Source organism: Ursus maritimus, unplaced genomic scaffold (assembly GCF_017311325.1).
Source record: "Ursus maritimus isolate PB19 unplaced genomic scaffold, ASM1731132v1 scaffold_26, whole genome shotgun sequence".
Lineage (NCBI taxonomy): Eukaryota > Metazoa > Chordata > Mammalia > Carnivora > Ursidae > Ursus > Ursus maritimus.
This window is the reverse complement of record NW_024425119.1, coordinates 9,944,210-9,965,251: the sequence shown is the minus strand read 5'-3', so window position 1 is coordinate 9,965,251 and position 21,042 is coordinate 9,944,210. Positions and strand designations below refer to the sequence as shown.

Here is a 21,042-nt window from a genome sequence, read left to right as displayed (position 1 = left end):
CACAATTAATATTTTATCTTTAATAATCAGTTGTCACTAATCTTTTAATTTTTCTCTGTTTCACTTGCCAGACTTCTGGGTCAATGTTAAATAGTAATAGTGATAAAGTCATTTTGGTGAACACTAAATATATAGAATCACTATTTTGTTTCATTTTGGTGGTAATTTTACATACATAATCATTAACATATTAAGGAAATATTCTACCATTCTAATTCACTTCGAGTTTTCTCCTTTTTCTCTTCTTCCACCATCTTCTCTTGCTTCTTCTTAAATCAGAAGTAGTTATTTAAATCTATCAAAAATTTTTCCTTATCTATGAAGATACCAGATATAATTACTAGGAAAGACGTACTTAGGAAATGAATAGACGCTAATTCAGTAAATCACAGAGAGGAATTATGATTATGGAATAAACGCTAGAAGTCCTCAGTTGCCAAGTTTCCAGGAACACGAAATTTATATGAAGTTTTCAGTAGCACAAAGAAAGAATGCTACTAAAAGGAAGGTTAAAGAGAAATCAAATAGTTTTTTTTTTTAAAGATTTTATTTATTTATTTGACAGAGATAGAGACAGCCAGCGAGAGAGGGAACACAAGCAGGGGCAGTGGGAGAGGAAGAAGCAGGCTCATAGCAGAGGAGCCTGATGTGGGGCTCGATCCCAGAACGCTGGGATCACGCCCTGAGCCGAAGGCAGACGCTTAACCGCTGGGCCACCCAGGCGCCCCGAAATCAAATAGTTTTTAAACAACAAACACTGAAGCATTTTTAACCGAGTTGCATAATAACTGAGTTAAAAGTAAATAAGAAATGATTTTTTACTAATATCTTACAGGTGCACACTGAGCAGCTTGAGGAAAGACACAAGGTCATTATTTCTATATTCAGTATTCTATACAAACATAATAGTGAAATTAAGGTGAATATTAATTGAATTTAACAATTGCTACTATTTATAGGATTCAATAGAGGTACTCAAATTACGCAGTTATAAATTTTATTGGAAGCACAGATAGGTACTGCTTTCCATGGTTTCCATAACACAGATTTCAGCGATCATGAGTCACTTAAATTACACCAGTCCCCCTGGTGTTATTTATACAATACCTGGTGAGTATTGCATAAAATACAAACATTCCTGCTACATAAGTAACAGATGCTCATTATGATAGAGGACCACTCTTGTCTCTTCTTTAAACATCTGTCTATGATTGGTCACTGAGAAATTCTTATCCATTTACATATTGATAGTAAAGCAAACAGTTGTTTTCCCTCTTTGCTTCTCAGTTGTGGAGATACATTAGACAAGATAATTTAACTTTTAAAGCATTACTACAGCTACATAATGTTCTAGACCACCCTAAAATACAACTTCGATAATCTAAGGGGTCATTTAAGTTTTTAAAACCTTGTAGACTATTGACACTAAAACTGGAGATCATGCGATTTCTTAGCTGATTTTAGAAGAAATAGTATAGAAAGCATGCCGCCGAAAATATTCAAACATCTTAGCAGGAGGTAATAGGATATCCTTGTAATAGACGAGCTTTGTCCACACCATGTGAATGACTTTGCAGAATGTAAATTGAATCCAAACACAGTTAAAGACAAAATAGCTGTCAATACTTGAAAAACAAAAAAATTTTTTAAATAAAAAGATGATAAAAAAAGAAGAAATAATTGACTACGAGAATGTTGATCCTGCCATCGTTTCAGAGTCTCAGAGGACTCTGAAATTCCTGAAGAACTGAAGAACTTACTGAAGACAATTTCTTGGCACAGATGAAGAAAGGAGTTGTGCTGGAGTAGATGAAGCTGCCTGCAGGAAGTGATGTCAGCAAAGTTCACATTAAAGAAACTGTTGGAAATCTTTCATGTCTTTGACATCACAAAAGCTAAACTGTTAAAAGCTGATCCTAACTTAGAAAGGAGGATGGCAAGTTGCCAGGTATGGAAAAGATGTACAATCTGCGTGGTAAGTTGTGCCACAAAAAGGACTTGTACCACTCCCCTTGCTTCTGTTGATAAGTGGGAGAAACGACTTTAATCCTCAATGTTTCTAATATTTTGAATTACAATGCATTAAGTAATATTAATTTTACTTTTCTCACTTCCCTACACATTTATAACCGACAGTAAGATGTTTTTAATGTTCTGACAAACTTTTAAAAGTCACAAAAAAACAAATTGATGTTGAGATCAATTTTCCAAAGATTCAGCTTGCCTGGTCACCTTTGTATCACACACTATTACGGTAAACTAGGAATGTTTGCATTTAGCTACAATTGAAAATTTGATATAGGTACTTTATTTTCACAAACATGGTAACTACTAGAGTTAGATTTTCCAATCATTCCATTTTCTTTGAATGTTGCATACTTCACCATTTGTTTGTCTTTTTTTTTTGTATTTAAATTCAATTAGCCAATGTATAGTACAACATTAGTTTTTGATACAATGTTCAATGATTCATTACTTGCATAAAACACCCGGGGCTCATCACATCACGTGCCCTCCTTAATGTCCATCACAAATTACCCCATCCGTGAACCCACCACCTCCCTTTCTGTAACCTCAGTTTCATTTTGGGAGTCAATCTCCCTTTCCTTCTTCTTTTACTTCACTGATTTCAGTAGGTGTCAAACCTGTAACCAGAAAAAAAAAAAAAAAAAAAAAAAAAAAAAAAAAAAGAATTGTGTCCTTTAGTTTGAAAACCAAACAATTTAGTTTGAAAACCAAACAATTACCTCATGAGTCTAAATCTATTATTGCCAAAACTTATTCTTTTCTTGTCAGATTATTTTCGTTAAAAGAGACCAAAGTGATAATAACTATGGTGATTTCTTATACTACTGCAAGAATTCACCAGAACCCCCAACTGTCTAGGGCCCAAAACTATCTCTGGGTCTTTCATTGGTAATTTCACCCAAGAGGTCATTGAAAAATCTGGCTTTGCCCAGCACACTTCAGATTCATGCCCCGTGTCTTAGTGCAATTATCAATAGTGACTCCTTTTACTCTCAAGTGTTCAGGTTTGGACAATAAATCCTATGGTTACTCTGATTCCCATTCTAGTTTATATCGACAGGGTAATATCCTTGACCCTGCTTTGACTTTGTCTTTGTACCTTCTTTCCATTCCTTAGGGCCTTAGGAAAGCATAGGAGTGTGAAAAGAAGGACAGGGAAGCATAACAGAGTTTCTGCATTCCTGCCTTCTGTGTTCTCAATTCTATGAACTCCTTCTATCTAGAACAGATTTGTTTGCTGAAAAGGAATTGCCTGAGCTACAGGCAAATGCTCCCAGAGATTTTTTATCTTCTCTTGATCCATTTTGACCACATATGGAGGATGGCCGTCAGAGAGACATCGCCAAAATTAACATACTAGATTTCCTTTATTATTGACAAGAAGCAAGTGGCAGGGTAACTCACAGGTCACAATGCAAAATTTTAAAACGCTTTCTTCTTCCTGATTTCTCTTCTTGAGAGTACAATTCAGATTTATCCAGGGGATAGGTGATGGAAGACATCTAAAGAAGAGCTATAAACAAACAAACACACAAAGAACCATGAGTTACTGCTCCTTTGTACCACTGGGAGCTAATTCAAGTGCCACAAAATCGGATTCAGATTCAGATCATCAAAATTCCACTCAATAATCTTTTCATGTCTTGGTTCCTTGTCCCCTCTCCTTCAGTAGAATTTTTAAACCTTTATTCTTCTCAAGCTTCTTCTTAACATCATCACTACACTCTTGACATTGAGCAGATGATAGGCACAAAGAGAAGCCATCAGATGAGCTAAGCCCCCATTCCTCCGGACACCACCATGGTGGTTCTGCACCATGCAGAGTTTCTGCATTGACTGTGGAGTGGGTTCCCATTCATTCAGGACCCGCCTTTCCAAGGAGCCCCTCCACTCTTTTCCAATTCACCTACCTCTATCCTACTCTTCTAATCTTTCCCTCTCTGTTGGGCCATACCCTGAAGTGAGTAATAATGTCTTGAAAACTTTTCCTGGTATTGGGAATTTTTTCTTGTGATATAAAAGACAGCTGTCTTCCATTAACTTCAGAGAACCTTAAGAGAAAATCTGGAGTTTAAACTTGATTGTGTTGTTTCTTTGTTATTTGGATTTCAAGCCATTTCTATCTCCTTTGAGCACCATCTTTTCATTTTTTTTGTATATGTAACCTAATAATTGCAGTTTAATTGTTTGCTAATTACTGATTTATTGTCTTGATTCACCTTAGATTATAAGCTTCCCTAAGGTTTATATGTGTAGGGCTATTTGTTAGATTCTCAGCATGTAGTCCATGCTGCAGACCTGAGTATGTACCCATATTACTTCATTTGTAACACTCTTGACAGAGTCATCTTTTAATTGTCAACTAACGTTTTCCTTTTCAACATATCTTGGGCTTTGAAGCTAGGCCAACTAGGCTTTGAGTCTTCGGTCTGCTACTTATTCATGTGACCTTAAGAAATTTACTTATCCTCTATGAACTTCAGTTTCCTAACCTGAAATTTAGATATAATGGAACTGCAGATATTGCAGATTGTTTTGGGCTTAAATAAAACATCTTTTCCGGTTTGTGACTTACAGTAGGCATGTAATAAATAGCATTTGTAATTACTTGTATGTACTGTTTAGCCTCTTGGAGGGGTTTTCACCGTTAATTACATTATTCTTGAAACTCTTCTCTCCATTACCTCCCATGGAACCACACCCTCTTTTGTTCCCCTTCTTTCTTTAATCACTTATTCTTAAACACTTGTGCTAGTTTTCCTAAAATCCTGCCCCATTTATAGTGTGGATATCTAGGATTCTATCCTTTGGTTTCTTCTTTTCTTAATCTACTAATTTAGTTTGGATATTATCAGCTAATCTAAAATTTTATTTTTGTTGATCAAAATTTAACAGGCTCAAATGCCCCTTTATGTAGTAAAATTACATAGTAATCATTAGTAAGTATTTGATAATGACTGTTTAATAAAACTATAAGTGGGCAAATTCTTAAAATCTTCAATACAGTCATCTCCCATTCAGCTCCAACCCCAAAGGCATTTTATGTCCATGTCATTCTCACAAGTGCCATAAATTTGACCTATTAAAATGTACACTCAATATCAGTCCCAAACACAAAAATACCATACATATAACTGATCCTTTTTCCTTGTGAATAAATTCAAGACAAAAAAAACCCTAAAATTCTCAGTCTGCTAACTTTCCTTCATACCTCCTATCTAATTAGGCTGTGGCATGAAATAATTTTAGTTTTTTTTAATTCCTTAACTGCTTTTTAACTGTTTCTCTTGATTCAGATGTCTTTTTTCTTAAAAGTGTAAATTATCAAAATAATACACTAAAACAATGAAAAATCTCCTTTGTGACCTTCTAAGTGTTCCCTTTGCCTACAAGGGGGAAAAAAAACCCACAATTTTTTAATAATCAAAATATTGAAGAAAACTTGTACTCCACCCAGGCTTAAAGTATTTTCACTATCATAAGTGGATATACAATAATGAGCAAGACATGTTTTCTACCTTCAAGGAGCTAAAACTCTAACAAAACAAACAGATGCACTCATAGCTATTAACTAAAAATGTAATGCTGTGGGAATATGAAAGAGAATGACATTGATTGAGTATCTTGTGAAGGAAGCCAAATTTTAAAGAAGCATTGAGGGTGAAACTTGAAAACTGAATTGGATTAATCAAGTTCAATAGGGCCAGAATAATAATTCTGGTAATAAAACTATATAGGGCAAAAATCACAGAGGCATGAACCACATTCAAGTTAATGCTGATGATAAATTCTGGTTGGTTGGAGCATGATATATATACATTAAACAAACATATTGTGCTCGATTTTAAGGGTTTTCTACAGTTGGAAATTTGCTATTTTTTTCTACACTCAAATATCAAGAAAAACAACAGCAAAATAATGCTAAGCATTGCAGTACGTTTACCTGATTTGTTTCTCTGTATTTTAATTAATAGCCTTAATTACTATAATGATATGTGATGATAAGATAAGTCATATGCAGGACTATGCCACGTACATCATGGCCAAGAGTATAATTTTTCATCAGTGGACAACCACTCTAAGGGAGAAGAGAATCCCATGATTTAATTTGTATCAATGGCCAATTAAAATATGCCTCACAGCAGGAAATAAATCATTGCTCTCTCCTTTCTGATTCTACAAGAACCAGAAAACACAAGGAATAAGAAATACCAAGTAAATAAAGTCCCATAGCTTACCTGTTGTATGGGTCTCACGGACCCATCACTTGAATGATTGTATATACTTGCCATTTGAAACTGGGATAGCAGAATTCCCCAATAATTCTGCTCAAAGGGAGGGAGCAAAGATAAAGGACATGAAGGCTATTTACTAGAAATAGCCGAGGACTAAGGTCACCCAAATTCTCCTTACCTGTATCTTAACAATACCAAAATCTTTCTGTAGATGACCCCCACATCATAACACAGACCTGGGTTTGGTTGCAAGTTGTCTTATTGTCCGTATTCATCTGGGCATGACATTGGTTTCCATTTCCATACCACATCCATGACTCCAAACAAGAGTGAAATCCGACATCTGAAAAACACATGAGGAAAGTCTATGAAGATACAATACTGATTCACACATAAGCATAATATGTATGCATAGATATACTATAAATTAGCATATCTATCAGAATTTACAAACATTTGCATTGCCTATTGCCATGACTAACCAAAGTTACATATTGAGTGAGATGACTGCTTATAACATGAGAGAAGGAAGAGAATGGGATCTGAAATGGAATGGGATTTGGATCTGGGATAATCTGAAGACAGAAGGAAAATCATAGATAGAGAGGAAGAAAAATGATGAAGGGATTATTAAAAACACTCAGAGAGGGGCGCCTGGGTGGCACAGCGGTTAAGCGTCTGCCTTCGGCTCAGGGCGTGATCCTGGCGTTATGGGATCGAGCCCCACATCAGGCTCTTCTGCTGTGAGCCTGCTTCTTCCTCTTCCACTCCCCCTGCTTGTGTTCCCTCTCTCGCTGGCCGTCTCTATCTCTGTCGAATAAATAAATAAAATCTTTAAAAAAAAAAAACACTCAGAGAAAAGTTCAATATGTTTGGATTGCTGCAACAAGATCCTAGTCCATCTCTAGTCTCCTATTTTTTTTTTTACAGAAACCTTATCAACTCTCTGTTTCCAGTGATCTTTCTGTAACACTCTGCTTTAAGTGGTCCAATATTTTTCTGTAGCTTTCAGAGGAAAATTCAAACCCTCCCCATTATCTGTGGAAACACTCGTGACACTCCAGTCTTATCTATTAGTTTGTTTACCTTCCTGTCAGCCATTCACTTTGAATACCTTGAATTTTCTGAGCACCCCATGTTATCCTCACTAATTTTATTGCAATATGCTTCCGCTCCCTGTATTGAATTTTATACCCCACCCAATCTCAACTGTTTCTTCCCACTATATTGTTTCCTGAAGTATATATTTATGTTTATGAGCACTTATTACACTGAACTGTAATTTTCTGTTTACTTGTCTGCTTCTTCTATCATACCATGAGTGACTCAAGACAAGGGATAGTTATTGCTGTATGCATAAAACTTAATATTCTCAAAAGTCTCCCAAGTGTTGACACACAGTGTGAAGTGATTTCTTTCTTTTTTCTTTTCTTCTCTTTCTTTCTTCCTTTTTCTTTCTTTCTTCCTTTTTTAATGAAAGAAGGTAAGAAAGGAAAGAGTAAGGAAACGAGGGAAGAAAAATCAGTAAGAAGCTATAGAATCTTTCGGCGGGAAAAAGACATGGTTCCTCTCTGAAGAAATTGGGTGAACAGTCTGGCAAAGCCTAGATTTCCACTGTGTTTGTTGTGATTATCATTTATATACAGTCTCATTTGAAAAGGAACGTTGCCTGTTCAGACATTCCATCTTTATCTTCCCCCTTAAACTCTCCAGACAGGTTTGTCATTTTCAAAGAGATCTAATGGAAAAACTGTCCTCTTTCAGTAACAATGGAGCCAACCCACACCAACTATGTATTCTCTTAGCAAGGATCATAGGGTACATAAAAGCACCCTCACATGAAAGAGAATTTTTATGAAAAACATTTTAAAAAGAAGAAGAAGAAAAAGATAGAAAGGAAAGGAAAAGTTTCCCCCTCTTCCCCAAAAATGAATTTAGGAAAGAGGAGAGTGATATTTTAAAATACCCCTCTAATTAATATAGTAAGAGGACTCCAAAAGATATTATATACATAAGGTAAGAACAGGATACAACAAAACCAGAACTCTCAAGAATCATATAAGATTTTATCAGATTAAAAATATGATTTTTGAAATAATAATCGGTAGGAAGATCTCAAAAGGATCTTCAAATGTTAAGATTTGTAGATTGTCTCATTTCTATATATTTTCTTTTTTTTTAAGTCCTTTTTAAGAGATGTCATGGAAAGAACAAGAAATAGAACTTAGAAGTAACAGAGTGCATTTTTCCTAAATTTGAAAGACATAAACTTTCATTCTGAGAAAGCTACAGAGTGCACAGCAAATAAAAAGCACTCATACCCAGAATATCCTAAAATTTCAGCTTCCCCAAATGAACAAAATATCTTAAAAGCTAAAGTCAGGGGTGCCTGGGTGGCTCAGTCAGTTAAGGGTCTGCTTTCTGCTCAGGTCATCATCCAGGGTCCTAGTATGGAGCCCTTGTTGGGCTTCCTGCTCAGTGGGGAGTCTACTTCTCCCTCTCCCTCTACTGCTCCCCACCTTTCCTGTGCTCTCTCTCTTTGCTCTCTCAAATAAATAAAATCTTAAGAAAAAAAAAGCTAACTTCAGGTCATTTTTATGGAATGAAATTACACGAGGAAGAGACTTCTTAACAACATTGTTTGCTAGAAACAGTGAGGCAACTCTCAATACTCACTAAGAAATTAATTTTTAACCTTTGAATTTATACTTAGCCAAAATAAAGACCTTTACAGACATGCAAGAAAACAACATTTATCTCCCATCTACCCAGCTAAACTCCATTACAGCTGAACTCCATTAAAATGCGAGTGTAGGGGCACCTGGGTGGCGCAGTCGTTAATCGTCTGCCTTCGGCTCAGGGCGTGATCCCAGCATTCTGGGATCGAGCCGGCATCAGGCTCCCTGCTATGCTGGGAGCCTGCTTCTTCCTCTCCCACTCCCCCTGCTGGTGTTCCCTCTCTCGCTGGCTGTCTCTCTCTGTCAAATAAATAAGTAAAATCTTAAAAAAAAAAAAATGCGAGTGTAAAATATGAGTGTAAAAGAAGAAAGAAAAAAGGAATTAAAAAACAAACTGAATCTAACCCAAGAAAGATAAATGAAGAGAGAGAAAGATTAGTTTGATAAAATAATATTTAAACATACCATAAAGAAACTCAGTCAAAAAAGACAAAAAGTGTTTTTTATATAAGAATTTATAAATGATTACTGTATCTCCATGTTTTCTTTATTTCAGATATAGTTCAAGATTTTGAACCCAGTAAAATGTCTAGAGAAAAATGGAGGACCTGGTTAGGGATGAGACTAGATGAAACAAGAGATCATCTCACTCACCATTTTTCTTCTCCTTTAAGTCTTCACAGTATGCTGAGGTAAAGTTGTTCAGCTTTTCTAATGTGTTTTCTGTCATATTTTTGAAAATGATGTGTTCCTGTGAGGCATTATGATACATATTCATGTATCGTGTTACATTTTCCTCCAACTGTTGTATTTTGCTTTGTTCGATATCGTTTGCTGTTCTGTTGTTGAAGATGAGTTTCCAGTAATCTATAATTCATATCAGGAGATTAATGACTTTAACATAGTCAAAGTTTTCCAATAAATTATATTAATACCATAATGGTTATTTAAAAATTTTATGGAATACTTATTTTAAAATGATTCCTACATATGTGTAAAATACTAACTATAAGTACTTTTAGGGTTAAAATTTATTTGAGATAAAAAGTTTTTACGTTACTCAATAGAGATTAGTTCCTTGTTGAAGGAAATGCCCCAAAAAGTTTAAAAATAAAAAAAAAAAGAAAGATCCATGTGAAGCAGAGATTTCAAAGTAAAAGATGGTGCAGTTCAGTAGTTAGTTTATAGAAACCACGCTCGTGAGATTAGGAGGCACCATAACATACTGGTGAGCCTATGTGGTGTAATTTGAATTTCTTGAACAGATAGAACTATAATTTAAGGATGGAGAATTGGTAAACAGCAGCCTCAGGATTAAAAAACAACAACAAATCAGAACACAGGGATCATGTCTCTAAGAACATCAGAAGATTCAGAACAAACTTCATAACTTCTTCATTTTGTGGACTGTTATAACATATTTTGGCTTTTCTATATAGGCTGAGGTTAGTTTACCTGAGAAGCCTGCAACTTAATAGAATCTTTAATTTTTACTTTAAGTTTTATGAGGATTAAATTAGATAAAATCCCAAAGGATGGGTGCTCAAGAAATGTTAGCGATTATTATCATCCTTCTCTTATTTCCTCAGGATGCCTTTGTACTCCCTGTTTTAGGAGGAAAGAGAAGGGGGAGGAACATCACCCACTAGCACCCAGACTCGAGAAAAGATGCTCCCAAAATATGGCATGCTTACAAGAACCTTTCAATTAAGAAATAAGTAATTAATAGATATTTAAGGAAATAAATTGTTGTAGGGCTTGGGAATGTAGTCGAAGAATAGAGGGTACGATCAATGTAGCAAAGCAGAGAAACATGAAGTTACTTAAGGCAAAGGGGCGTTAAAACCGTAAAGTGTAAAATGAAATGATAGAGGTATAATCAAATACTCCCCTCTGGTCACTTATAACCACACAGAACTGGAGAAGTATTTTGGGTTCTCTGACCTGGAAATATTGTGTAAACATGATTATAGGACATGATTTGGGTAAAGATTGAATGAGATCGTAAGACTATGTGTTAGTAATTTGAGTTTCTCAGACAGATATAACCATAATTTATATGTGAAGAGCTTGGGAAAACATTAGTACTCAAAAATGTTAAGTAATGTAATGTTATATGAGTATTTAAATTATTAAACAAAATGTTGATATAAATGATATCTACTCTATGACTCCAAAGATATTAATGCATGTTTTTATATTTTGGTAGCTTTTGCCTCCTGTTGGCAGATACCAATTGCTTTTAGTTTCTTCTCCTTCTCTATATTTTGAGATTTTGGCAATGTACATGCATTAGATCTTTATTGAAAAAAATGTATTTTAAAGTACTTGAGATTCCCTTTTTTCCTAAATGTGGAACAAACTGCTAATAAGGGTGGATTGAAAATTTTCCTTTCCTTATAAAGATACTTCATTTTTGATATTCAAAAGCCTACTCCTTCCTGTTTATTCATTTATTTTTTCATGAACTCACTCATTTATTCATTTAATACATTCATTCAGTCAAAGAATACCAAGGATGAATAAGCCATAGTCTGTGCCCTTATGAAGCCTGCACTATATTGGAGGGAAACATCCTGCCCACCAATTATTATTCTATTGTCAAGAACAGTTATAGAAGTTTTAGGAAAAAAATAATCATTTGGGAGAAATTATCTTTTAAAAGACATCACCATGAAACCAGCTCATGCTCACCTGAAATTGGTGTGATTCCTGGAAGAGAATAATGGGGTATTAATGAAGGAATTAGAAAAAAAAATCAAGTGTGATAATGCCATTTTGAAGGATGTTTGCATTAGAATGAATTGGATAAGAAGGAAATGCATGAAGAATGGAGAATTTGCATTAAATATATGAAATCATCATGAAAACACTCAGGCTATAATTAGTTGTATTTTTGTTGTATTGATTTCACAATTTCTAGAAAAAATAGGCTTTACATTACTATCTTTAGCACTATTCTGCTATTCAACGAGTAGTTGCCACTGAGGGAATTTGATACTAAAATATCCTCAAGACAATAATTAATATGATATGGTCCTACAGTAATGAAACATTTTCCTCTCTATTAATCTGTAAATATTATATGGATAGGCCTCAGGACTTGGATTCATTTGTAATGTGCCTGATAAAACCAATCAACAGGCTCAGAGAAAAGTGGAAACTTACTCATCAGGCCCAGGGTCCCCAGGCCAGCCAGTACCACCAGGTTCACCGTCATCGAAATGAAAGCAACAGTGCACCACACTTTGCACTGAGTGCTATGTCCTAGGAGGAAGCACCAATTCAGAAAAATGACATGAAGCAACACATTTTATGTTGTTTCCTCTTCCCCTAACCCCCTCCATCCCCTGCCCCTTATGGATAGGAGTACTGGAATTTTTTTGCAAAGTCAAACAAGTCCTCATTTATGTTCAGCCAACTTGAATACATCTTTACATTCACAACTAACACTGAAAATGCATAATTCCAAGTAAATGTGATCATAGGACATATTTTGGATGCTTTCATGGACACTCTATTATTTATATTTTAGCAGAGTTTTTTTCCCCTCGTACCTTCCCCATCTTGCTATTTCCTCATCCTTCCCGTCTCCAGGAAATCAGTTTTGACCACCTGATGGATATTCTTTCCTAATTTTTCTATGCTATAGTGAGATCTGTTATTTAATATGATTTACAATCCATTCTCTGATTAATCTTTTCAGGTTTTCTCTTTAATATATTATTAGGAAATCATCTACTTCCTTTAGATGATCAAATTTATTGCCATGAAGTTGCACAGGTTATAGTCTTACACATATTTATTCTCTCCCCTGTTTAAGTTACATATTTAAACATATTCCTTTTTTAAAAAGATTTATTCATTTGTTTATTATTTTAGAGTAAAGAAAGAACATGGGGGTAGGGGGTGCAGAAGGAGGCAGAGAGAGAGAGAGAGAGAGAGAATCACAGACTCCCCACCCAGTGGGGAGCCCGACATTGTGGTTGATCCCAGGACCCTGAGATGACAATCCTAGCTGAAACCAAGAGTCGGATGCTTAACTGACTGAGCCACCCAGGTGCCCATGAATTAATATCTTATAATTTTGTTTTCTACATTTTTCCTTAATTTGAATACTAGATTCTTTTTAATGAAACCATTCTTCAGATTAACTTTTCTCTTCAAAACCTTTCTATTTATTTATTTAAGCTTTTAAATTTGTCAATTCTCTCTTAATTTCTTTAGAGATTTTAAAATACATTAAGGTGAGTTATTATATCTTTTCTCCTTTGATCATGAAAAATTGGGCTGATAAATCTTTCTTTCATAGTTTTAGCTGTTTCCAAAAAGAAACATTTTCCTTTGCATTAGATTCTAAGTATCTGTAATTTTGTTACAGATAAATTCAGACTCTCCAACATAGATTTTTATAATACCTTTATTCCCTCACCTCTTCTGTCCTAACACTGGGTTTTATTGTGAGGGTTTAGTAAAATCTGTTCTAGACTATTCTTGACTTTCTCTTGCAGTGTATCTATTTCATTGCAAAAATGATTTATCACTTTCATTATTATAATTTTCATTATAGTCATTCCATCATCAGCTATTTCTTTTTGACTCACCCCTAAGTGTCCCCTTTCTTTGAGATCTGATTAATTCCTTGTATGTCTGGAAATTTTCTTGAATATTTTTCTTAGACGAAATATGTGATGACATTTTATATTGTTAGAATGGATGAATTATATATTTTCTGAATTCAAGATAGGTGAATGGCAGTTTTTTTTCCCCTCCATATGTATTCAGTACTAGAAGAGGTCTAATTTTTCTTTATTTATTTCCTTTTTTAAATCTGTTCTCTTTCCTCTTTGTGAAATCTTATTTACATATTAGATCACATGGACAAATTATCTAAGCCTAGTACTTTTCCTGATTTAGAATTACATAGGACCTTTTTTGCCTGTCTGTTCAGTTTACATATGAATCATCTGAGACCAGAAAGATAAGCAAGTCCTTGTTGGACCACACAAGAAGGTTGGTACAGCCTTTCTGCTATGCAGTTCAATAACATCAAGAGACTAGTACCTTTCCCAAGGATGAAGGAGGCCTAAATCTTCCCCTAAGCTTTTTTTTTTCCCCCTGTGAATCCCCAGGCTCTTAACCAGCACAGAGGTAAACCAGTGCATCACCTCTTCTCTTCATTGGAACCCCATTAGAGTTTTAGACATGGACATACTTCCAATGTCTTTCCTACTTCTGGTTCCGTTTAGGAGGAGAGGCACTTAATAGTAGAAAATGGGAAGGAAAGGCAGAATAAAATTGCATTTGGGCTGACTGAGATGTTGATTAAAAATCAGTCTGGAATTAATCTTAGAGAGCTCATTCTTTTCCCTTTCTTTTTTTCTAAAAATTCTAATAAAATATAAAAGGAGGATAAAGAAGACATAGATTCAAAATAATGAGAAAGAAATCCACAGAAATGACATTTAAGAAGGTGGACAACAAAAGTTACTAGTAACTTCATGGATCCTGGGAAAGTGAACCAAAATCAGCAGTGAGAAAACGAGACATATGCGGATTCTCACTTAAGAATCCCAAAAGTTCTGTGAGTTGGTGATAACCTCCCATTTTATCATTCCACGTGGAGGTGTGGGGGAAGCCTGAAAACTGAGCAAGTACCTGAAAGTTTACATATGATTCATATAGACTCCCCTCACCTTTTCTTTTCTCCCCCATTTCGTACAACTGAGTTACTCTCTGTGAGATAATAGGATATATATCTATATCTGTATCCATATCTATATGTCTATCTATCTGCTCTGTTTCCTGTCACAGAGCTTCTAAAACTCTGATATTTTCCTAAGTGATAAGAACACTAGGAGCATCTCTGCTTCTAATATTTGATCTTTGACTCTGCTCCTGACACAAGGATCCAAAACCCTTATAAATTCCTATGTGATAAGAGCCCCAGGAGCATCTTTTGTTCTTATTTTTTAAAAGATGTATTTATTTATCTGAGAGAGAGAGACACACACACCACACACACATGAGTGGTGGAAGGGGCAGAAGGAGAGAATCTTCAAGTAGACTCCCCACTAAGCGAGGAGCCTGAGAAGGGGCTTGATCCCAGGACCCTGAAATCATGACCTGAGCTGAAATCAAGAGTCTGATGCTTCACCGACTGAGCCACCCAGGCACCCCAGGAGCATCTTTTGTTCTAACGAAGTGAGTCTGAGTGGGCTTATGGATGGGCTCCTGGGTGAGAGCTGGTCACTGGAAAGACCAAGCCATGACAAGAAGCTTGGAATTTTCAGCCCCTTCCCATTCTCTTGAACAGGGAAAAGGGCTGAAAATGGAGTCATTAACTCCATCAATCATGCCTATGTGATGAAACCTCCATAAAAATCCCATAAGTATGAGGTTCAGAGAGCTTCCAGGCTGGTGAACATAACATCGGGAGGGTGACACACCCCTGCTCAGTACCCTCCCAGACCTCACCTTATGTATCTCTTTATCTGGATATTTATTTCTATCCTATCTCATATCCTTTAATAAAGTGGTAAATGTTAAGTGTTTCTCTGAGTTTTATGACTTACTAGGGCAAATTAATTGTACCTGAAGAGGGGATTATGGGAAACTTCATTCTGTAAACAAATCTGACAGAAGTTGTGGGCAATCTTGGGTCATACTTCTTGCAATTGTCATTTTAAGTAGGGTGGGAGCAGTCTTGTGAGACTGAGCCTTTACCCTGTGGATCTTGACACTATCTCCGTGTAGATAGTTTAGAACACAGTTGAATTGTAGGACACACATCTGCTGTCACAGAGAATTGCTTGATGTGGGAAAAAGCACCGCACATTCGATGACAGTGGTATCAGAAGTGAAGTGTTCCGTGTGAATAGTAAAGGCGACTCATAGGGTAAAAGCTCATGGTAGAGAAAAAATGTTTTTGTTTTTGTTTTTTTTTCCCACAACAGGTAGAAACTGATGTTTCCCTTAACACCCTCACCTAGTCATTCTGAGAAAAGTCTGTCTGGGGCAGAATATTGGAGGAGTCCTCTCCAGAGCAACTAACTCGCCTGAGAGGAGAAATTAAAACAAACAAACAATAATACACGTACAAATATTGACGATGGGTTTCTCCATGAACCACTCAAGTACATGAAGGCTACCTATAAACCCTCATACACACTGAGGTCCCACTCAATTAATTTGGCATCGCACTCTTTTTTAAAAAAATATTTTATTTATTTATTTATTTGACACAGAGAGAGAAAGCACAAGCAAGGGAAGCAGCAGGCAGAGGGAGAGGGAGAAGCAGACTCCCCGCTGAGTGGGGACCCCAAGATGGGTCTCCATCCCAGGAACCTGGGATCATGACCTGAGCCGAAGGCCGATGCTTAACTGACTTGAGCCATCAAGGAGCCCTTGGCATCAAACTCTTAAATGAGTACAGGCAACCAAATATCATTGGATATTTGAAGAAAGCTGCCAACATGAACGACTGAGAAAAAAATGTAGAACAGACAAAATGACTTTAGAAGAAGCAAAGATAACACCATGAGAACAGTTAAAACGTTCTGTAAACTAACACTCTTTCATTTCTGGTGGAAATGGAAAAATGGAAAACAATTTTCATAGTTTCTTATAAATTTAAACATACCCATCTAATACAGAATTCTACTTCTATGTATTTATCTGATAAGATTTTTTTTTAATTTTAAAGTAGGCTCCATATGACCCTGAAACCAAGACCTGAGCTGAGATAAGGAGTTAGACACTCAACCGACTGAGCCACCAAGGTGTCCCAACCTGATAAGATTTTAAAAAAATATGTCTGTGCAAAGACTTGAATATCATAGCAGCTTCATTTACACTAGACCCAATCTGGAAGCCACTGAAACATCCATCTACAGGTGAACAGAGAAACATTTGTGTATTCATAATATGGAACACTACTCAGCAATGAAAAAGAATTAACGATTGATAACATACAATATGAATTAATCTCAGTAACACTATGCTTAATAAAAGAAGCCAGTCATAGAAGACTACATGCTACTTGAATCCATTTATATAAGATTTGGTAGCAGACAGAATAGTGTAGGATGACAGAAAGTAAATCAGCGATTACCTGGGGCTACAATTGGTGGTGGGGGTAACTTAGAGGGGAAGTTTTTTTTGTATTTTGTTTTTACTTTTTGGGAACACTGATTAAGAAATTTCATTATAGGGGCACCTGGGTGGCTCAGTCGTTAAGCGTCTGCCTTCAGCTCAGGGCATGATCCTGGTGTTCTGGGATCGAGCCCCACATCAGGCTCCTCCGCTGGGAGCCTGCTTCTTCCTCTCCCACTCCTCCTGCTTGTGTTCCCTCTCTCACTGGCTGTTTCTCTCTGTCAAATAATAAAATCTTCAAAAAAATTAAATAAATTTCATTATAGAAAATGGATGCATCCAATATCCCCAAATACATTTGTAACAACAGACACACAGGAAACACAAATAGTTGCTACATCATAGCCTTGTTCTTTCCAAAGGATAAAACATCATGCATAAATGGGATGTGGAGGTTGAAAAAGAGAGAGTGGTTAGAGAAAGAAGGTACTGTCCCTTTGATTAAAAGACACACAAAATACCTTTTTGGGGTGACAGAAATATTGTATTTCTTAATTTTGGTGGTTACAGAGGTTTATATTTGTTAAGTACAATAAACTATACTCTTAAGTGGGTGTATTCTTTTATATTTAAATTATACTCCAATAATGTTGATTTGAAATGCAATTTTTAAAACCTTCAGAGAGTAAGATACAATTTTGTATCTACATTTAAGAATAGAATGTTATATTAGAAGACTTGAGAAAACAAAAAGAGTTCATTGAAAATAAAATGATATCAGGAACATGTTTGTGCTAGGCAAATTAAAAGATAATTCAAGAAAATCCATGAGGGCTCTTGGGTGGGTCAGTTGGTTAAACGTCTGCCTTCAACTCAGGTCATATTCCCAGGGTCCCAGAATCGAGTCCCACATGGGGGAGTTTGCTTCTCCCTCAACCCCTCCTACCTGCTTGTAATCTCTCTCTCTCTGACAAATAAGTAAAAGAATCTTTAAAAGAAAGAAGAAAGAAAGAAAGAAAGAAAGAAAGAAAGAAAGAAAGAAAGAAAGAAAAAAAGAAAAAAGAAAAGAAAGATATCCATGTAATAAAACAGAAGGATGAAATGATGAAAAAATGGAAGGAAATATGGAACTCCTGGTGGTGCAGATGATTAAGGAACCGAGTCTTCATTTTGGCTCAGGTCGTGATCTCAGGGGTCCTGAGATCAAGCCCCATGTTGGGCTCCATGCTCAGTGGGGAGTCTGCTGCTGTTTCTCTCTCCCTCTCTCTCTGCTCCTCCTCCTCCCCTCTCTCTCTCCAAACTAACTAAATAAACCTTTTAAAAAGAAAAGAGAAATGGGGGGAAATAATATCATAAAATAGGAAAAATCCAGAAAAAGATGAAAACACTGGGGATGGATGGAGAAAATAAAAAGGAGATGATTTCCCATAAGTAAAGGATATAAATTTTATCACCTTTTGTTTATCCTTCTTATTTCCTTTCTCAAAAGTTTTCCATCTTTTATCTTTAAAGATAGTCTCTAATTGTTATGCCCCAGTGTCTCCCACAATGCCCTTCTTAACTTTCTCCTTGACCCAGTGGCTGCATTTATTCACAGAGGGCTTACCTGGCACAGCTCTGCTATCTGCCAGCTCAGCTGTGCTCTCAACTCCTGCTGCTCTATTTTCGGCTTCACCATCCATCTCTGTTTCAGGCCCTTCATGATTGTCTTTAAAAAAAAAAAAAAGTAAAAGCCTTTTAAAAAAGTCAGTTTTCTCTAGTCTTCTGTACTTTCTAACTATCCAGATATTACCACTGTTCTTGGTATGATTCTGATTCTGATGATACACATTTTAAATAGACAAACATTGGGGTGCTTGGGTGGCTCAGTTAGTTAACTGTCGGACTCTTGATTTCAGCTCAGGTCATGATCTCAGGATGGTGAGATTGAACACCTTGTGGGGCTCTGTGCTGGACATGGAGCCTATTTGAGGTTCTCTCTTTCCCTCTGTCCCCTCACCCCATGCTCACACACTCTTTCTCCTCCTCTAAACAAATAAATAAATAATAAATAGACAAACACTGTATGATCTTTTACAAAAATAAAATTCCAACAACCTACCCTACTGTATACAGAAAGATAAAATTGTTTTATAAGGAAAAATGTATTGGAGAATATGTAACAGAAAGTAAATTGCACCTCCCAGTTTATAAGCACCCTAAGTCTGTTGCCTACGAATGACAAGTATGTAATACTTTTCCCCAGTACGTACAGTGCCTTTGTCAATATTGTAGACACAGAGAAGAGGACTCTATTCGGGGGAACTGGTCCCTAAATATTATCCACTAACCTGATGCCTCAAATTATATAACCAGAGCCATGTTCCTAGAAGTGATTTTTCTTCCTCGTTTGAATATAAAATACTTTGGGTAAATTTATAAAGTAAAAATTCCATATATGTGTGTGTGTATATATATATGTATATACATATATATGGCATAATTTTATAGTAAGATCAAAAAGACTTAAAAACAAACACAAAAGAATAAAAATAATGTAAATAACAAAATATAAATAACAAAACGTAATCCCAGGCAAGGCACAAGAAACCATGTATCCTATATAATACAAAAATTTCAATAAATACAATTTTGATGTTCCCCCCAATTATCTTCCTGTTTGCTACCTCTAACATCCTAGGAATTGAGCTGCTGGATAAAACAGAATGGAATTATACGGTCTGCGATGACATTATGTAGAGATAACGAAACTTCAGTCTTGTTCCTTCTTAGAAAGAAGTGAATGTTTACCACAATATCACTGACTAGGATCCCAGGGTCCTATGAATTTTGTAGCATATGTCTATTTTATATCTTTCAGCAGTTGAACAAAAATCCTAAAGTTATGTTCATGCTTTTATTGTTTTTCCTTCCAGTAATAGCCTGTATGTGACATCATCCTAAAATGTCTAAAAAACATAAGAAATGCTATTTTGGTGGCACCAGAGATCTGGATTTCCAGAGGCTTAGACCTCTGTCATTGTTTCATTTTGTTTTGTTTTGTTTTGTTTTGTTTTCCACAAACTATGATCTTACAAACTAAGTAAGACAGACAGCACTAAGCTCTGTCATAGTCACTTCACTGTGCACTGGCACTCCGTAATCAAAATCTTAGAAATCTAGCAGCCTTGAGTTGAAGGCAAGGAGAACTCACCAGAGTAGCTAAATAGTTCTCTTCTCTGGTGTGTCTCATCCTACATAGAGGCTCTTACCAGTTCTCTGGAGACTGTAGCTCTCCTCAGACTTCTTCGACTTGGAAGCATTTGGAAATTGGAGAGTAGCATAAGTCACTTCTTCAGGCATACTGAACAAATAAAGCACAATCCGTCACTGTGTGCGGTGCATGTCTCGCTGGACCTCACAGAAGCTGCTCTTGTGGCATGATCTATGCACACGGAGACTAAGTTCTGTGACCTACCTTTGTAAAAACCAAGCAAAAATATAGTGACAGAAAACAGAACTGATCCACTGAGAATTTCAGAATTGTCTTCTTCTCACCTCCACACGCATCTCTTATCTTTCTTTTCTTAACTTCCTCCAGTAAACACCAAGTTGAAGAAATAGTCCTGAGAGAAAAACGTAGGTTTTAAATACAAACATTCTTTTATTTTATTTTTTTTAATTTGTGGAAAATGGCAGTGATCTCCAGACTTGGAAGGTCTTGTGAAAAATACAAATAAAAGTACCATGATTTCTGCATATATAAAGTTGTTAATCAGCAAGTGCCTGTAAGAATAGTGTTATAATTGAAAGCACTTAACCCACTAACTAACTCCCAGAAAACCACAAGTAAATTAGTTCTCACCAAAACATTGTTCCCTTTCTTTTTTCTTCCTGTTTTTGTGGATTGAAAAAAGTCTTTAGAAATTAAAAGAAGAAGAATATTGGGGCCCTGGTTGGCTCGGTCAGTTGAGCGTCAGACCCTTCATTTTGGTCAGGTCATGATCTCAGGGCAGTGAGATCAAGCC

The 21,042-nt window shown here is 36.0% G+C and overlaps 1 protein-coding gene across 2 annotated transcripts; it reads right to left on the bottom strand.

The window, feature by feature from the left end:
* Window positions 1-980: 980 nt before the first annotated feature.
* Window positions 981-20,622, bottom strand: LOC103669142. 2 transcript variants are annotated; one of them, XM_008697471.2, is made up of 9 exons: window positions 20,493-20,622; window positions 20,287-20,378; window positions 18,642-18,743; window positions 12,110-12,208; window positions 11,636-11,653; window positions 9,596-9,808; window positions 6,500-6,606; window positions 3,433-3,541; window positions 981-2,645 (listed from the first exon to the last, which is right to left on the bottom strand). In XM_008697471.2, the coding sequence occupies exons 2-9, from the start codon at window positions 20,375-20,377 to the stop codon at window positions 2,593-2,595; spliced, it is 792 nt and encodes a 263-aa protein (XP_008695693.1). In that variant the 5' UTR covers window position 20,378; window positions 20,493-20,622; the 3' UTR covers window positions 981-2,592. The 2 variants fall into 2 exon arrangements, with proteins under 2 accessions (XP_008695693.1, XP_008695694.1); XM_008697472.2 differs by lacking the exons at window positions 11,636-11,653; window positions 20,493-20,622 and having other exon boundaries at window positions 20,287-20,486.
* Window positions 20,623-21,042: the final 420 nt, after the last annotated feature.

Excerpts from the sequence above, each read along its gene's own strand:
- LOC103669142 (XM_008697471.2), bottom strand. The coding sequence starts at position 20,377 with ATGCCTGAAGAAGTGACTTATGCTACTCTCCAATTTCCAAATGCTTCC. Across the intron at positions 18,744-20,286 it reads CTACAGTCTCCAGAGAACTG|ACAATCATGAAGGGCCTGAA; the intron begins GTAAGAGCCTCT and ends TTTTTTTTAAAG. Across the intron at positions 12,209-18,641 it reads AGATAGCAGAGCTGTGCCAG|GACATAGCACTCAGTGCAAA; the intron begins GTAAGCCCTCTG and ends GCTTCCTCCTAG.